Source organism: Macrobrachium nipponense, chromosome 9, assembly GCF_015104395.2.
Source record: "Macrobrachium nipponense isolate FS-2020 chromosome 9, ASM1510439v2, whole genome shotgun sequence".
NCBI lineage: Eukaryota > Metazoa > Arthropoda > Malacostraca > Decapoda > Palaemonidae > Macrobrachium > Macrobrachium nipponense.
The window spans coordinates 13,672,750-13,692,575 of NC_061110.1; the positions used below are offsets into that span (position 1 = coordinate 13,672,750).

At 43.1% G+C, this 19,826-nt stretch overlaps 1 protein-coding gene across 1 annotated transcript in view; it reads right to left on the bottom strand.

Moving 5' to 3' along the window:
- The window catches only part of LOC135218624 (uncharacterized), a 203,917-nt gene that overhangs the window by 160,072 nt on the left and 24,019 nt on the right, over positions 1–19,826 (bottom strand). The window contains exons 4-5 of the mRNA XM_064255061.1: positions 19,361–19,482; positions 11,989–12,176 (exon numbers count right to left, since the gene is read on the bottom strand). Coding sequence (XP_064111131.1) covers positions 11,989–12,176; positions 19,361–19,482 — 310 coding nt within the window. The remainder of the gene's footprint in view (positions 1–11,988; positions 12,177–19,360; positions 19,483–19,826) is intronic.

Below are 19,826 nucleotides of genomic sequence, written 5' to 3' on the forward strand. Positions count from 1 at the left end.
GAAGGGGGGATGCTCAGTACAAATTTCGCTAGTTTATTTTTTTTAATATTGAAAAATACGGGACAAAGGCGTCCCGGGGAGGGTCAATACGGGACACGGGACAAATGTCATAAATACGGGACAATCCCGTCAAATACGGGACGTCTGGTCACCCTGGTGGCAACATCACAGGAACAGGAAGGAACACCAAGACTGGCTATAACCAAGTCAGCTTCAGCAGCAGTGTAATGACAAACTTAACAACAGCAATGGACCCACAGAGGGTAGAGACTTGTGGATAAAGCTGTCACTGTCGCACTGACACCCGCCACTGTAAAATAGACATACATTGGGGCAGTTGTCCATACCATTAGGAGAGCGATATTCCTGCTGCAGGTAAAGTCCACTTACAAAGGAACATAAGTCCTGAACAGGTAATAATAGATGAAACATCCAAAGACATTCACAATGGCACTCATGGCTGTGGATAAAAGCTAACTGAATGACTTTACTGAAAAGTCATGCCTACTGATGGGAAAGCCAAGGGATCCTTCTTAAAAGCAAAAAAAGGTTGCCTGACCCCGGCAACACAAATCCATTGGCAAAATCATGAAGACGGTAATAGCCCTTGAATTAATAGCTTCCAACATAACACAAAACTTTGGTGGTGAAGCACACAGTTAAAAGTCAGAAATGCTGTGGCAAACATACCAAGCAACACTCATGGAAGAACAAAGACCCTGAAGATCACTTAAGTGAGGAAAAACAAGCAGAATCACTCAAGGTATGAGCAGATGTTGCTAGCATATGGGAGTCTGGTAGAATAACTTACAAAATATTCCAAGCGCATTAAAAAAAGCATTTGGGCAAGGAAGACCTCTGAAAAGAACACCAGCCACAGCACAATGAAGTGTCATTCACAGTCAGAAGCAGGTAGTATGGTCACCAACAATGACACAACAAGAGCGCTGCTCATAGTAACAACCTGATGGCACGACAAGGTGAAAAATCCTGGAAGGGAAAAAAAAGACGAGCACACTCACATTCAAGAAGGTGCACATCAGGATGCAGAGAACTGGAAAGTCCCTCACAAAACAGGGTATGCTAAGCGTGTACATAACAGACCATTCTCATTAGACTGTTAGCTTTGCATCTGGTTGCATCCCATATGTTCAAGGCTATTTTATGATGAATGGGTCTTTCATAATTGTGGTGTAAAATGCTGGTTTGTTTCTTTAGTCTGCAAGTCAAAACCAATAACAATTAGGGAAGCACTAATATGGTCCATAGAACAGTTGTCACAAAGTTCATAGACCTTAAGCAACTGTTTCAACCCTTAACTTTATGGTCCATAGAACAGTTGTCACAAAGTTCATAGACCTTAAGCAACTGTTTCAACCCTTAAACTTTATGGTCCATAGAACAGTTGTCACAAAGTTCATAGACCTTAAGCAACTGTTTCAACCCTTAAACTTTATGGTCCATAGAACAGTTGTCACAAAGTTCATAGACCTTAGGCAACTGTTTCAACCCTTAAACTTTATGGTCCATAGAACGTTGTCACAAGTTTCATAGACCTTAGGCAAACTGTTTCACCCTTAAACTTTATGGTCCATAGAACAGTTGTCACAAAGTTCATAGACCTTAGGCAACTGTTTTCAACCCTTAAACTTTATGGTCCATAGAACAGTTCACAAAGTTCATTAGACTTTATGTCCATAGAACAGTTTGTCACAAAGTTCATAGACCTTAGGCAACTGTTTCAACCCTTAAACTTAACTTCTTTTTTGTTACACGATTAGAAAATATGTTGTTCCTTAATATACATAAAACAATTTAATAAAATTAATAATGAATTAGGTTGTTCAGTAAAAAAAAAAAAAGTATAATTTTCTCCACAAATCTAGTGTATATATTATAATAATATATATATTATATTATATATATACTATATATATATATATATCTATATATATATATATATATATATATATATAGAGGATTACAACAAGCATTTCCATTGACTGCTTAACATGAGCATGACATGACAAAAAGAGGTTTTCAAGACTGGATCACAGAATAAGCTGTAACATGGAATACGCTCACATGGCAAAACCCTATTTTCTAATAAAAAATCACATCCTCACTCACTACTATAAATCAATTTGAAATCAAAAGATAAAAGCTAACAGCAAGATTCAGAAAAATATCAAGACTATTATTGGATGTAAATGTGGCTACATGTAAAAAGAGATCAGGATATGGACGTAGCTATACACACCAAGCTTGTAGTAAACATCAGTCACAAGCCTCAATCAATTTACTTCACTAGCTCAAAATAAATGCACTCGGGTAATACTCTTCTAAGACACACATGGCAACTGGAGCAATCGCAGGGGAGTTGAAGTGGACAGCAAACAGAATATGAAAAAAGGGATGAAATAACTGCAAATATCAAGGGGGTTTCCCTATTGTCATACCTTAATTGGACTCCGGGTTCAGAAGTGTACAGCAATGAAGTATAAAAGAAACTGTTAAGCATTTAAGTATTTAAATTCTGCAAAGCTAAAATAAGAGGTAAAACGAGGCATTCTTGACTAAAGCGTCGTATCATTAATCAGTCCATATGGAATGTTACAGCCATAGATTTTCACCTGCTTTATAAAGCACCCAGAATATTTCTACCATGTTCATTAGCAAAAATTGCTAAAATACATCCATGAACCTATGTGAAAACATACATTCATGAACCTGCCTACAGAAGCATCCTTACAGTAAATCCAAAGTTGCAGTGCAGATTTCTAAGATACTACAGCCAGCACATCAAATGTGATAATTCACATTTACAGAGCAATATTTTGAAAAGTAACCATCAATTCATTCATTTCTTTGAGCTACACAAAATTTTTATGAAAATTCTGTGCCAGCAAGCTATAGAAAATATCTGAAACAAGTAAACAATATCTACATACAGCTATAGAAAATACCTGAAATAAGTATAGTACTAAACAAAATCTATACATACACCTATAGAAAATACCTGAGACAAGTACACAAAATCTATACATATAAAGTATAAATTTATATATTCATCACAAACACACACATAAAGGTGAAATTACTAGTTAGTGAGAATCTAACATTAAAAAATTTTGTCACTCTCACATGAGATTTACAACAATAGATTACAGCTTCATAGTGCATCATTATTATTACTTTCACTTAACCAATGTCTGAACAACAGAATAAAACCATTTCATACAACAATGTTTAACTCAAAGACTGTTGCTGTCAGGTAACCTCTTCAGAGAGGAAATTTCAGATGGCAACAGCTCCTAACAGTGATCCTTCCACCCACAGCAACATTGCTATTTGCATTCACTTTCCATCAATCCCACGAGGCAGTAAAACTTTAATTTTCACTTTGCACTGAATCACAGATCCTTCAGTCAACCTCTTTCTCTCTACAAATGGGACTTTTCTATAACTATGGCAGATTCACATCAACCGTACATTTGATGTCTAGGCCAGTCCCTTACAACACTCCTGATTGGCTGTTGATAAGCTAATCACAGGGCTGGAAACTCTCAGTCTCTCGAGAGAGTTCACATAGACAGGATGTAAGTTCCACCTCTCCTGAGGGATATATCTTTCAAAAGTATCCCTCATGAGAGATGGAAGATACGCCCTGCCTATGTGAACTCTCGAGAGAGACTAAGAGTCTCCAGCCCTGTGATTGGCTTATCAACAGCCAATCAGAACCGTTGTAAGGGACTGGCCTAGACATCAAATGCACAGTTGATGTGAATCTACTGTAAAGTAATAATTATATTCTCCACTGACAAGGCTGACAGGGAGCACAACAGGTGCTTCAATGAAAGTAAAACCTGGAATGCTTTCCCTTTGTGCCTGGGTCAAGTTGTCATTGATTTGATGTATAATAACAAAAAGTAAATGGTGAAATATCCAGGCTTGTATATTTTTCAATACTGGAAACAGCAAAAATTCATGGATATACTTTCAGGCCAATTGAACTTGGGACTGGCTCTTTTTTATTATTATGAACATTTTATTTTTGCGTGGGAAAGAAAAATATTGATCATTTTGAGCATTCCACAACAAATATGTAGTTTGTTCAGTATAAACAATATAACCACAAACAATGCTTCATCACAGCTTCAGTCCCATACATACCTTATTCATGGTCTCAATATCCCGCACTCAGTTTTTCTTCACAAGTGAGCATAATCAGCAACATCTGCACCACCCAGACTCTCAAGTGTTCAACCAGAGTGTCAAGTGTTATTTCCAGTGCTTCGTACCTTGTCTTCTTCAGTAAAATATTTTGTTCAAAAAGTGCTATATATTCTAGTACTGGATGAAGGATAATTTTGTGAAAATTTGTATGCCGATATGCTTTCTTTGGGCCAGCCACTAAGCATACTGAACAAGTCTGGAAAAATGATTATGCCCTTACTGGAAGAAATGGTGGGGCTCATCTACACACAAAAAGCTGCAAAATTATGCTTTTTCTTGAAATCACAAGCATAGGAAGTAGCACCAAAATGGTGAATGTATCCATAATTCTGTAAGAAATGTCCTAACATGATTACAAATCAAACATGTTATTGTTATAATACAATTAAGTTTGTTCATACTTACCTGGCAGATATATATATAGCTGTATTTGTTTTTTTTTTCCCCCCCCCCTGAAAGTCCGACAGAATTTAAAAAATTCGCGGCACATGCAGTGGGCGGCCAGTGGTAGTACCCATTCCCGCGCTCGGGAGGCGGATATCAGGAACTATTCCCATTTTCTATTCATATTTATCAGTGCCACTGTCTCCTGAGGGGAGGTGGGTGGGCACTTTAATTATTATATATCTGCCAGGTAAGTATGAACAAATCTTAATTGTATTATAACAATAACATTTTGTTCATGAAACTTACCTGACAGATATATATAGCTGAATCCCACCTTCGGATGGTGGAAGAGACAGATAGGATTTTTGGAAACTAAATTAAGTAGATGATATACATCTTGGTTCCTGACCTGTTAGCATAGCCGACTTCGTGATTACTGTCACCAAAGTCTGCTTCTGCGTTACTAGAGTTGCCAGCGAGGTAGAGACCTGTAATCTGTGCGCTCTAGATGATCTGTCAACGGGGGCGTGACCACAATGTGACTAGACCATATGACCATACTTTTGAGGGCACCGAAGCTAAAACCACCACCTGACCTAACCTATCAAAGTTGTTCCATAACTTCTAGGCTAAAGAAAGGAACGCGCCTCAAGCGACCCACCCTTCAAAGTTAAAAGCACAACCTATCCCTTTTCTATAGGATATAGGATTCGTGTTGCTTCTTGCACCCAATAATATATCTACGGATATGTATGGTCCTAGCGACTTACGGATCTGAAATGTCGTCTCACATCCCGTCGGGAGTGTGAGCGAACACAAGAGTTGCTTCGCTAAAGCGTGGCACTCAGGATGTTACTGAGTGTCATGCTCTGTTGAAATGCTTCCGAGGCCGCGCCCTCACCTCTTGAGCATTCATATTAAGAAAAAATCTCAAATCTTTATGCAAACATAATGAATGAGACCTCTTAAAAGAATCCTCCTTGGCTATAATGCCAGGGTGTTCTTGGACATGAACCAGTCTGGTCTTTTTACGGAACACCGCAGATTGTCGGGAGTGCGGGAGTGTGAAGCGAACCCAGAGTTGCTTCGCAAAAGCGTGGCACTCAGGATGTTACTGAGTGTCATGCTCTGTTGAAATGCTTCCGAGGCCGCGCCCTCACCTCTTGAGCATTGATATTAAGAAAAAATCTCAAATCTTTATGCAAACATAATGAATGAGACCTCTTAAAAGAACTCCTTGGCTATCATGCCAGGGTGTTCTTGGACATGAACTCATCTGGTCTTTTTACGGAACACCGCAGATTGTCTGTTGACCTTGACTTTCTATAGTTTTATCAAGATAAAACTTGAGAGACCCTACAGGGCACAGGACTCTCTAATGCCCTTGCCCAATAATTTGTGCCATACCCTTGGTCTCCAAGCCTTCGGGTCAATGGTCAGACAGGTTTTCGTTCTTATCAAGAACGGAAGGCTTAGCGGACAGACCGCATTATGGTACCCTTTAAAGCCAAAACCAACCTCTGATGTCGTGGCTAAAACCACCTCACTAACCCTCCCTTGCCGTGGCTAGAGCGGTTAGAATATTAGCCTTTCTGGTCACGTGTATTAAGTTCGCAGAAAGGATAGGTTCGAAATGCTTTTGGCATCAGAAACTCAGACTACGTCTAAGTTCCATGCCGGAACCTTTGATCCAGAAGAATACAAGATCTCCACAGACCTCAAAGATCGTGAAGCTTTGTTGTTTGACAGAACCGAATCTCTGAGCCTAGAGGCCGTCAACAACATATTTGCATATTCTACAACAGTTAGGACTTCTATCTTATCTCATACTTCATACGGAAAGATAGAACCATAACGAAATTCACAGAGGTCGAGGTGGACAAGGTAACGTCATTTCCCTTCACTATCTCCAGAAACGGCCCCCTCCGATTGAAAACTGAAAATAGGCAGCACTGCTTTGCCTTGGCCAAGAGACTGCCATTAATCTTGAAGATCTTATCGCTTCTCGATAGTCTGAACGCTTTCAGACTCAGAGAGGAGAGATATTAGATACTTCACTAAGTGACGATGTTTGATTACACCGATTCTCTCGGGAAGGGTCTTTGGGGACAATTCTCTGAATTACCTGACCTCTGTGAATCCAACCTCTTAGAGGCCAACATGTGGCGACTAAAGCTAATCCTCTAGGATCATGAATAAGGGAACAACTTAAGAGGAAGCTCCTTCGTCTTCAATATTACGAAAAACTTAACGAAAGGACTCACTCAGTCTCTCCTCACTTTCGACATACTTCTAAGTGAGGATTACTCAGACGTCAGTTAGTTGTTGCCTTCGATCGAGAAGACCCCCACGGACGTGCACTAGATTAACGAACCTATTGAGGATCGTTACGTTCCGTGCCCAAGCCCATAACCAATTCTCTCTTCTCGAGCTATGAGAGAGCTGAGAAATTATCCGAGATGATTTGGGCCACTCGATCCAACCTCACCCTTCGAGGAACTGGAAAGCCGACTAATTTGGCTTCCAATTCTTTGCAGACAATGTGCCAGAACATCTGTTCTCTGTTCGGATGTCTGGCACCCTCTCGCTATCACCTGAGGTGATCCTCAAGCCGTTGAGAGAAAATTAGAATTACAAGATCTTTGATGTTATTCCAATTTCTTCGTGAGGAAAATTTGTAGAGGTCTGAATTGCTGTTTATTCAGGAAAACAAGCTTCTCCAGCGAGGGAATGGTCCCCAGCAAACTCATCCATTCCCTCACTCAGCCTGCTTCCTTCCCTAAATAAGGCTGCGCTTTGCATAAGCAGGAGAGCATTATTATAGTGCTATGCCCGGTAGATTCGTACAGAATGTTTACCGTGCGGTAAACCCCGCACCTAACAAGTATAAAAGAGATATCTTGTTGAAATTTTCTAAGTAAACGGGCAGGTATGATCATTCAAGATTACTAGAAATTTCCTCAACCCGAGGCTAAAATCCATGATTGTAGGGCAAAAGAGACGGTTTATTAAGCCATTCCCGCAAGGGAGGAGAGACGTAACCAACCGAGCATTGACACCGCGCTAGCCGGGTACTGCTTAGATCACAGTAACAGCAGCCTTGATCATCGTCTCGCACTATATGCCTGAGTTGCCAGCTACTCCTTTTACGAAGGGATAGGTATTGAAATTATCGAGCCAAAGGAAACTTTCAAGCAGGCATATTTAAACGAAACAAAATTCGCTAAATACAGAAGCTGAGTTGATGTTGCAGTTCAATTAGAATACTTCTCGTCTAAGTCGCAATCCGTAGAATAACTAGGATATGCGCCTACCCCTCGGACATTCAACTGCTTAGTAGAATCATGTCGCGAGGGTTATATAACGTAGTATATTTATAGTATTCTGAACAACGATCTCCATCCGAAATTCTTTCCTTAAAAAACAAAATAAGTATTGGAGAATCGACCACCTTCGATCCTATCAAAAAGAGTGAAGGAGAAGTCTTCCTCGAAGGAAAGCTTCAATGGAGAACAGAATACTATCTGCCTGAGTTGCCAGCTACTCCCTTTACGAAGGAATAGGTATGATATTATCGAGCAAAGGGACACTCTCAAGCAGGCCTATTTAAACGAAACAGAATTCGCTAAATACAGAAGCTGAGTTGGTGTTGTCGTAACAATACCTGAAGAGTTTGTTCTTACTCCGAAAACTCTTGGAAGGTTGAAGGAGTGTCAAATAAATACATTAGAACAACAGTTTCTTTCGGCTTCTATCCGCAGAGGTAAATACGATATGCGTATATGACTCGACCCATGCGTTAGCAAAATGACGCAAAGATAAACTACGTAAGTATTGTAGTTAATTTGAACATCGAATTCTCTACTACATCTTCCTGGACGAGGAAGAGAGAAAGAAAGGAAAACGACCATGGAATCCACGTTCGGTTGCTGAAAATGAATGAGAGCTCTTCCGAAATTTGTTACTTATCCGCTTAAGCGATAAAATGTTATGAGATCTTTGTCAATGAGAACTAACCCATTTACATGACAGAAAGTAATCCAGGAATTCGAGCATATAGTTTTCCCGATTCCCGCAGAAATCGAGGAAGGGGCAGGATTCCTGATTAGAGACTGGGCTTACGACAGGAAGGACCTTAATGTTCCCCTTCGGCAGCGCAATCCCGAAAGCAGACGAGGCGTTTTATGACACCGAAATCTGCTTACAGTTTTTCCTGGAATTCATCAAGTGATGGATTCTATTGAACGCTCCCTTCGTAGAAAGCGAAGTAGACATCTTGACGAGACCAAACTCCTTCCTCTACTTCGACGACGCCGTCTTGAAGAGCGTTCTTGCAGAATCCTGCCGAACGTCTTGATGCGTAGGACGCCTATCGTTCTGAAGAACGTCCTGGCAAGTGCTCTACCGAGCGTCATGACGTGTAGGATGCCGAGCGTCTTCAAAAGCGTCCTCGCGAGCGTCCTCGCGAGCGTCCTCGCTAGCGTCCTCGCGAGCGTCCTCGCTAGCGTCCTGCCGAGCTTCCACCGAAGCGTCCTGCGAATGTCCACAAAAGCGTCCTGCTGAGCGTCCTCAAAAGCGTGCTGGAAAGCGTCCTGCTGAGCGTCTCCCTCAAAAGCTTCCTGCCGAGCGTCCTCAAAAGCAAAAGCGTCCTGGAAAGCGTCCAGCTACGAGAGTGTCTGAGCAGAGAACACCAAGTCTTCTGAACGACGTTTCAGAGAGGAAACTCGTTGAGCGCCTTGTTGATGCATGCAAGGCCCGCCAAGAGGCGTCCTGGCGAGCGACTTGCCAACATCTCAATGTTATGACGAACCGCGTTTTGCGTATGACATTGAATATTTTTAAGGGACGTCCTCATGCGAGTCTCCATGGAGAGCCGCACGCTGCTCCTTGAAGAGTGTGAACACTAAAGGAAGGACGTTATGGCTTTCGTCTTCCGCAAGGTGCTTGCCGAGCGTCCTGGAGAATGTCTCTACTTATAGGTACTGTCGAGCACCTTCCAAAAGCTTCCTCACGTCTAAATTGCCCTTCTTATGCCGACCAGAGACATAAGTTGTTTGACTGTGCAAAGCAGCTTGCCGGCCGTCAACTTATCAGCTTGCTTTATCGAAGTAAAGCGACGTTACATAACGTATACGGAGCGCAATGAGGAGAGGAGACGAATACTGAGTTGCTCCTCCAAAAGATGGAATCAAGAATGTCCTTGATTCCAAATTCTTTTGGAATGCTAGCGAGGTTGAAACAGCTCTAACTTCATGAGCGTTTCACTCGCAGGAGGCTCAAATCACTCTTCTGGCAAGATGAATGAACCTCCTTAATAATGTATAAGTGATATATACATGAGCGTTCACTCGCAGGAGGCTCAAATCACTCTTCTGGCAAGAGAATGAGCCTCCTTAATAATGTATACATGAGTATACATGCGCGGTCACTCGCAGGAGGCTCAAATCACTCTTCTGGCAAGATGAATGAGCCTCCTTATAATGTATAAATGATATAGAGAGCGTTCTCGCAGGAGGCTCAAATCACTCTTCTGGCAAGATGAATGAGCCTCCTTAAATGTCCTTAGGAAAAGAGCCAGTGCATTCTTCTAAAAGGGAAAATGTGGTCTCTTTACTCTCTCATCCTCTCGTGACGAAGAGAGGACGTGAAGCGTCCTCTCTCTAAAGCTTCTTTAGGGGGCGCGAGTCCTTCCGAGAACTCCAACCCCTGTGTGGGGAGGACGCCTCGGAGGACGAGAAGCAATCTTTCAAGATTCGCGCACGTGCACGATCTTTAGCAGCCTGGGAAGAGTCAACAGGTTCTGCCGAAGGGACGCCAGATCGGTGGGGAGCCCCCGTAACCCTCTTGCGGCTTTCGACATGCCCTCTCCTGAGTCCTGGGAGTCCGACAGAGGTCCAGGCCTAGAGGCATTATGGCCGATCTGACGCCCCCTCCACAACACAAGGGGCACTACACTTCACAACACTGGTTGGAGAGCGAGCACTTTAGTCTAAGATTACTTGATGTAATCCTTTAGCAGACACTTATTCTAGGCTCGTAAGCCTACCCACAGGGTTAGGCAAAATAAAATCTACAGTAGGTTAGGAAGGTTTCATTATTTCTAACTTCTGTTTACTGTGGAGGAAAACTCCTGATTCTAACCACGCTCTAAAATGCGTATTGAATCCTCCTTCTTCCGTAATCAGTCACACATTACACTAATTACCTTATGCAAAGAAAACATGTAAACGTCATATATACTAAGCGAGTGTCTACCGAAAGTTACGGTAGCCTCACCTTACCATGCAGACAACAAAGTCTGAAACTAGGCTAACTAGCTTCAGACATCAAATGCAATGAAAAAATTTACGATAGCGTATGCATAGCCACAAATCCAAGTTAATAATCGAAAGAATAATTAGGATACTTAAGTGGCTAATGAAGTTTCAAAATCCTAGGCGGAGGTCTGTAAACAGTTTGTTTACCGACCGGCGACAGAAAAAAATATGAATAGAAAATGGGAATAGTTCCTGATATCCGCCTCCCAGCGGCGGGAATGGGTACTACCACCTGGCCGCCCACTGCATGTGCCGCGAATTTTTTAATTCTGTCGGACTTCAGAAATACAGCTATATATATCTGTCAGGTAAGTTTCATGAACAAAATGTACAGTCTAAATACTAACAACTCTATCAAGTTTTTTTTGATATTCCTGCAAATCCCAAGCCAAGATAGAAGAATGTTGAGAGCGAGCACAAGTTGTGACCATTCAGCCTCAAAAATTATCATGCATTACTGAAACATGCAACAAACCCATGTAGTACTTGTAGGGTGTGAGTGACTTTGAATTATAGAGACCCAAATTCACAGAGTAGAGTAGACACAACACATGACAAGTAGAGTAGATGAGATACATGACTTGGTACATGAACTATGAATACAATCTACTAACACCAGACAGTGAATGATAGTTCTCAAACTGGTAGCATTAAGAGATCAATCACAATCTTTTACAATATAGCAGTAGTACAAAGAAATAACGAATAAGCAAATATAAAGTTGTTTCTGGCTGATCATATATAAGTGAGATGGTCCAAGACACTTGTCAAACAAAGGCACGAGTTCAAGACAAAGCATATATTATATGAAATATGCTTCTTATCATCAAATGAAGAAAATGAAGAAAGTAGCTTAGGGAAAAAAGAAGACAGTATTAATGAGCTGCTAGCTTCTACAAGATCCTTCTCCTTTGTTTTGATATTTAACTATAATGCTCTAGTGAAAAAAATTCTAAAATGAAAAAATATAAATGTATATATATTACGTACATTACTGCCTGCATATCCTGAAAAAGTATGTGGCAATTTACTAGATTTCTTCACCTACCCTAGATGAAGAGTCAAGTGTGAGGACTGCTTTATTTGGGTTAACAATAGATGTTGGGAAAACAGGTCCACAGGTTCCGCCTCCAACGAAGTTCCGGAAAAGCCACTGACCAATGGGGGCCTTCTCAGAGAAACCAAACGACCCCTTTGACAGCCCCGGAGAGAAGCTAAAACTATGGAGACCATTGCCTTCAGGAGGAACAAGGTAAGAATAAAAATAAAAATGGAAAATCTTGACAAACTCTTTTTTTTTCTACATGCAGTTTTAACAATTTTGCAGCAATTGCAAATGGTAGATTAAAAATTTAAGTATTTTTGGTTGGATTAAATAAAAAAATTCTTAACACTACAGAGAAGACAGAATCTAGATTTAGTTTTTCAATGAAATCTAATTTTCAAAAATTAAATGAGAGAGAGAGAGAGAAGAGAGAGAGAGTGAGAGGAGAGAGAGAGAGAGAGAGAGACGAGAGAGAGAGAGAAGAGAGAGACTATACAATTATAAGGTAAAATGATATTGTTATGTTACAATAAAGTTTCATCAATACTTACCTGGCATATATACATAGCTAAGACTCCGTCGTCCACCGACAGAAATTCAAATTTTCGCGCCACTCGCTACAGGTAGGTCAGGTGATCTACCGGCCTGCCCTGGCGGCAGGACTAGGAACCATCCCCGTTTTCTATCATATTTTCTCTCTTCCACCTGTCTCCTGCGGGGAGGCTGGGTGGGCCTTTAATTGTATATATCTGGCCAGGTAAGTATGTATGAAACTTTATTGTAACATAACAATATCATTTCATACAATCAACTTACCTGTCAGATATATACATAGCTGATTGGCACCTTTCGGTGGAGGGTAAGAGACAGCTACTATATGGAATAGACAGGTAAACAACATATGTTGTAGGTATAAATAAAACCTTGGTTCCTACCTGATAGGTGGTAGACTTCGTGGGTGTTTGCCCAGTAGTCTGCATCACCTCAAGAAACTTTAGCGAGATATATGATCTATGGCCAAGAGTTCTTGTGGGTCTGCCGATGGGGTCTTATCCGCTTACTCGGCAGAGCCTGAAAGGACTTTGTCAATGGGTGCTGATCCACTTATATGACAATACACCTTATGAAGGAGCACACAACCAATCCCGACCACCTGATCCTAACCATATGTTAGAACTAAGGATTGTTCCGAGTTATCCCCGAACTCGTCACAACAACCGTAACTCAAAACCACTACGCACACATACATAATTTCTAAAAAAAATTATACTCATCTAATCAGATATGACTAGATTCTCTTACTGAACAACATAGACGGCCGCCCGCCCGTGCTAAACCAAGTCCTCCATTGTTCGAAGAGATCCCAGACCATATCTAAAAGAAGAAAAGTATATACTTTTGAGGATTGGTGTCGGCTCCCGTACCCATAATCGTATCCGCCGATACGAACGGACCTAGAGAAAAACACTTCTCATTATGTCACACGAACGTCTTTCAAGTAATGAGATGCAAATACTGAGTTGCATCTCCAAAATGTCGTATCTATGATGTTTTAGCGACATATTCTTATGAAACGAGAGAGATGTCGCTACTGCTCTCACTTCATGAGCTTTAACTTTCAACAGTCGTAACTGTTCGTCAGAACAGACCTTATGCGCGTCTGTAATGACATTCCTCACAAAGAATCCAGCGCATTCTTGGACATCAGTCTTGTGGGGTCTTTTACCGCGCACCAAAGACCTTGTCTAGAGCCTCCCATCTGATGCTTTCTCTGAATGTAAAACTTTTAGCGCTCTTACAGGGCATAGAGATCTTTCTGCTTCTCTTCCTACGAGCTCGATATGCCTTTGACTTCAAATGACTTAGGCCAGGGATTCGAGGGATTCTCATTCTTAGCTAAAAACAGCGTCTTAAACGAGCAAATAGCTGAGTCTCCCTTGAAACCTACTTTATCTTGCAGAGCATGTAATTCACTAACTCTTTTTGCCGTAGCTAAAGATAATAGGAATAGGCATTTTCTGGTGATGTCTCGAAAGGAAGCCAGATGAGGAGGTTCGAATCTTTCAGATGAAAGAAACTTGAGGACCACGTCTAGGTTCCAGTTCGGAGGGACCGGTTCCTTCGACTTTGAAGTCTCAAATGACCTTATGAGATCGTGGAGATCTTTAATTATCTGCCAGATCTAATCCTCTATTCCTGAAGACAGCCGAGAGCATACTTCTGTATCCCTTTATTGTGGATACAGCTAGATGAGATTGCTCTCTCAGGAATAGAAGGAAATCAGCAATTTCCGCTATAGAGGTAGTGGAGGAGGACAACTTCTTAGATCTACACCACCTTCTAAAAACCTCCCACTTCGATTGATATACTTTCGTAGTGGAGGTTCTGCGTGCTCTCGCGATCGCGCTTGCAACTCCGCGAGAAAACCCTCTCGCTCTGACGAGTCTTTCGATAGTCGAAAGGCAGTCAGAGCGAGAGCGGGGAGTTTTGATGGTACCTCTTGAAGTGTGGTTGACTGAGAAGATCTGTCCTTCTTGGTAGGTATCTTGGAAAGTCTACGATCCACTCTACCTCCTCCGTGAACCAATCTTGGGCCGGCCAAAAGGGGGCTATCAATGTCATCCTCGTCTCCTTTGCCTCGGCCGACAAACTTTTTTGTTTATTACTATTCCCAGGATTTTGAATGGAGGAAAAGCATATACGTCTACTCGAGACCAATCTAGCAGGAAGGCGTCTACATAAGAGCTCTTGGATCTTCCACGACCGAGCAAAAGACTGCCAGCCTTCTGGAAATGAATGTGGCGAAGAGATCCCATGAGGTGTCCCCCACATGCGACCAGAGATCTTGACACACTTCCTCGTGTAGGGTCCACTCTGTATGAAGGACCTGGTTCCTCCTGCTGGAGTCTGTCCGCCCTCACATTCTTTACTCCTGCACGAACCTTGTCAGAAGGGAGATGTTCCTGTGAGACGTCCAAATCAAAAGGTCTCTCGTCAGTTCGTAAAGGAACGAGGAGTGAGTCCCTCCCTGTTTTCGAATGTAGGCAAGTGCGGTGGTGTTGTCCACGTTTACTTGCATACTTTGTTCGACACCAGAGGTTCTAGACTCTTCAAAGCCAGATGCACGGCGAAGAGCTCCTTGCAGTTACTGTGCCAAGTCACTGTGCGGTTCCCAGGCCTGCCTTGACACCTCCTTCGAGCCTAATGTTGCTCCCCAAACCTTTCTCCGACGCGTCGGAGTACAACACTAGGTCTGGGTTCTGTGTCCTTAGAGAGATCCCTTTGTTCTCTTCCAGAGGGGGCAACCACCATTCCAGGTGCGATCTTATCTCCACTGGAATGGGAAAAGACGATCCGAAAGTTGTCCAGTTTTCCAACTCCAAGACTTCTTGAGGAAGAATTGAAGCGGACGTAAATGAAGTCTTCCTAGCGGGAAGAACTGTTCGAGCGAGAGGAAAGGGTCCCTAGAAGGCTCAACCATTCCCTCGCCGACGTATGTTCCTTCCTTAAGAAGAGAGAGGACTATCCAGCAAACCTTTGCGATTCTCTCTTGCGAAGGAAATACTCGAAAACCCCGAGAATCCATCAGAATCCCCAGATAGACTAAGTCCTGTCTGGGGGGTCAGCTGCGAACTTCTCGAGGTTCACGAGCAATCCCAACGCTTTGATCAGATCTAAAGTTAACTTCAGGTCCTCCAAGCACTCTCTCTCTGATCTGGCCTGATGAGCCAGTCGTCCAGATACAGAGAGATGTTTACTCCTTTGAGGTGAAGAAACCTCGCCACATTCTTCATCAGGCTTGTGAAGACCTGAGGAGCTGTGACAGGCCGAAACACAAGGCTCTGAACTGAAAGATCCTTCCCCCCGTCATGAAACGGAGGTACTTCTTCGATGAAGGGTGGATCGGGACGTGAAAGATAGGCGTCCTGGAGATCTAGAGCACCATCCAATCTCCTTGTCGTAATGACGCCAGGACTGAAGCAGAAGTCTCCATGGAGAACTTCTCCTTCCGAACAAATTTGTTCAGAGAGCTGACGTCCAGTACTGGTCTCCAGCCTCCCGAGGCTTTCGCAACCAGAAAAAAGGCATTGTAAAACCCCGTCCCGGGGAGTTTTGATCTAGTACTAGTTCTATCGCTCTCTTGTCCCACATTTGTTCCACCATCGATCGAGAGTATCCCTCAGCACAGGATCCTTGTACTGGCTGTTAGTTCCCTTGGTATTGACGTTAGGGGAGGAGTGTTCAGGAAAGGGATACGATATCCCTTCCTTATTATAAACAACGATGACGCGTCTGTGTTTATAAGTGTCCAGGCCTCCACAAATCCCAGGAGCCTGGCACCTACTGGTGCTTGGAGAGAGAAGCTTCATTTTCCCTTTTTAAAGGGACGAAAGGCAGACCTACCTCTCTTCTCCGGAGCCTTCCTTCTTGCGGGAGGTCTGGAGGTCGGACCACCTCAAAAGGGCTGAACCGATGTACTCGGTCCTTTCTTGTCCGATGTAGAAGCAGTTCTTCTTCCTTGCTGACTGCGTCAGAAGATCCTGAGTCGCCTTCTCAGTTAATGAATGAGCAATGTCCTTCACCAACTGAGAAGGGAACAAAAAGTCAGACAAAGGCGAATACAGCAGCGCTGCCCTCGGAGCGTGGGAGACTTGCCTTGGTTAAAAAGGCACCATTATACCGTCCTCTTCTTTAGAAGACCTGCTCCAAACAAAGAGGAGATTTCAAAAGAGCCATCCTGTACCGCTTTTGTCCTACAAGACAATATGCACAAAAGGGCTTCCTGGTCGATTCCTTCCGAATCATGGGCTTTCTTGGACATCACCCCAAGGGACCAATAAGGAAGTTGAAAACTTCCAATACATGAAAGTCCCCCTTGAGGAGATGGTCCAGTTCAGAAATGCCCCACGTAATCCGTGCCGAGTTGAGACCTTGTCGACGTGAAGCGTCAACTAAGGTCGAAAAGTCTGCTTCTGACGTAGACGGGAGAGCAATACCATATTCTCTCCCCGTCTGATACCAAATGCCTCTTTTACCAGCTAGTCTCGCTGGATGGCATGCAGAAGACCGTTCTTACTAACGTCTTAAAGTCCTTCTTAACTTTCATCCACGAGTCTAAGGATTCTGTAGAGGACCCTCTTCATTTGAAATGGTGGGCTTCACTTTTTGAGAAAAGACGAAGAACTTTCTTCGTCTTAGCACTCGAAAACAGAGAGCGCGGAGAAGGAGGAGCGGCAGGAGTCAATTCATCTCCATATTCCTCTAGAAGCAAGGCAGTCAAAACTTTATAGTTCGACAGTCCTTCTCTTCCTTGATATTCTTCATCCGAGTTTCCTTCCAACTCGGGATCTAAATGAGTCTCCGCTCCCACCTCTGTACGTTCCTCCTCTGGAGGAGACAAACTCCTAATAGGAGAGGGGCTAAGGGAATGATATTCTTTCCTCTTCCCCGCTTTAATAGCCTTGGAAGGCGCCAAAGCTCAGGCTTTCTCTCGATAAATAGAAGACGCTTCCCGCTTGGATGACGCTTCTCGTCCGCCAAGCGTCCAGGCTGACGCCTCCCGCTTACTTGGCTGCGAGTCCGGATGACGCCTCGCGCCTGGAAGACGCTCCGCTCTCAAAAGGCGTCCTACTTGGCGCCAAAATATTGGTTGGAGCTTCACGTCTACCAACAGCTTTCAAAGACGCTTCATGTCTAAAAGACGTCTCACGTCTCTCTGGCGTTACGAAACTTTCGTAAGCAACCGCTCTCGCTCTCGAACCCGAAGCTTCTGTAAGATGTTTAGAAGCTTCACGTCTGCATGACGCTTCTCGCTTAGCAGGGGAGAGAGGACGAGACTTCTTGATTGGAAGCGCAACGTCCTTCCTACGAGGCGCTAAAACTCCCACTAGAGAGGCCAGTTGCTCTTGAACTGCCATAATAATTCTCCTTGAAGCTTCTCCCACGTCAACTGCATGACGCCTTTCGTCATCAATCGGGGGAGAAGTAGGAAAGGGTACTTCTGCGTACTCGTCGGGTGACGCTGACGCCACTTCGCCTTCTTAATAGAAGAGGGAGCGTCATCTGAGAAACGCTCTGGGCTCGAGTCAAGTTCGGGCTCTTTCATATGACGCTTCAGAGGCCTCGATAAATTAGACTCCTTCCACCCTCGTTTAGGTGAGGGAGGAGGGAGAGGATGAGAAACACTCACGAAGGACGCTTTTTCTAGAGCGTCCTTGAGCAGCCTGCACGAAACAGAGCTAGCTGAAGGGACGTCTGACCGTTGGGGATTCCCCACGACCTCCTTAAGGCTTTCGACTTTCCTTCTCCTCTGGGCATGGGAGCTTGGAAGAGGTCTAGGCCTGGGAGCGTCGCAGGGACGATCAAACGCCCCCTCCACAAAACAACTGGGGGGAACTCACTTCACTGTAATGCTCACTTTCACTAGCCTTACCTTGTAAGTCCGCCATTTTGGACTTCATGTCTCGAATCGTAGCTTTCAGATCGGCGATTTCCCGTACCGGTGCGATTCCGAAAGTACCACTTTGTGAATGAGAAACATAGGGAGAATCTAAATCAGTAGGATTAGAATTATCAGTAAAAGGCTCAATAGGCCTCCTTGAACTCACACCTTTCAGACGTCTAACCCTATCCCTCTCTAACTTCTTCAAATAAGAAGTTAAAGTCTTCCACTCTTCTGCATTTAATCCCTCGCATTCATTACAAGTATTATTAGCAGAACACTGAAACCCCCTACATTTACGGCATACAGTGTGAGGATCAACCGAAGCTTTCGGTATCCTCACCCTGCAGCCTACATTCACACACATTCTCACACTCACATTTGAATCAGACATACTGAGAAAAATCCAAAAAAGCAATTCCAAAAACACCGTCCACAGTAGCGAATGCCAAAAACACGATCCAGATACGTCACCAAAAGCCAGCCGAGAAACGATGATCAAAGGATGAAATAAGAATCTAAGTCAGGAGGTAATAGCAACAATGTTGATACCACGGTGGCGACAGAGAAAATATGATAGAAAACGGGGATGGTTCCTAGTCCTGCCGCCCAGGCAGGCCGGTAGATCACCTGACCTACCTGTAGCGAGTGGCGCGAAATTTGAATTTCTGTCGGGGACGACGGAGTCTTAGCTATGTATATATCTGACAGGTAAGTTGATTGTATGAAAAAATAATTTCTACTATTTTTAAATGAGGTGGCTTAATAATAATAAAACACAATACTGAAAACTACATTTTCAATAAAAATAAAGGAAAATTCAGAGAGAGAGAGAGAGAGAGAGAGAGAGACTGAGAGGGGTGCCTGTTAGTTAGTAAATGTCCCCTACTAAAGGGATCTTTGAAATTTTACTAAGCTCCTCAAGCTCCATACCTGGCATTACACTAAGACGTGACACAGAGGCCGCATGATGCAACCTACTACACTTGCTGGGAACTCTGGGGAAGTGAGAAAAGCTGGCATTGTGATGTAACTGTGACAACTGGCGTCGACATCTGTTCAAAAGAGAGCAGACAAATTATGTATATGTACTGAGGTCAGACATAAAATACTACAGTCAGACAAATACTTTCAAATACGTATATAAAATGATATTGTAATGATACAATTAAGTTTGTTCATACTTACCTGGCAGATATATATATAGCTGTATTTTTCCGATCGACAGAAATCCAAACACCCACGACACACGCAGTGGGAGTCAGGTGGTTAGCACCCACTCCCGCCGCTGGGAGGCGGGTATCAGGAATCATTCCCATTTTCTATTCATAATTTTTTATTTCCACTGTCTCCTGAGGGGAGGTGGGTGGGTACTTTTGATTATATATATCTGCCAGGT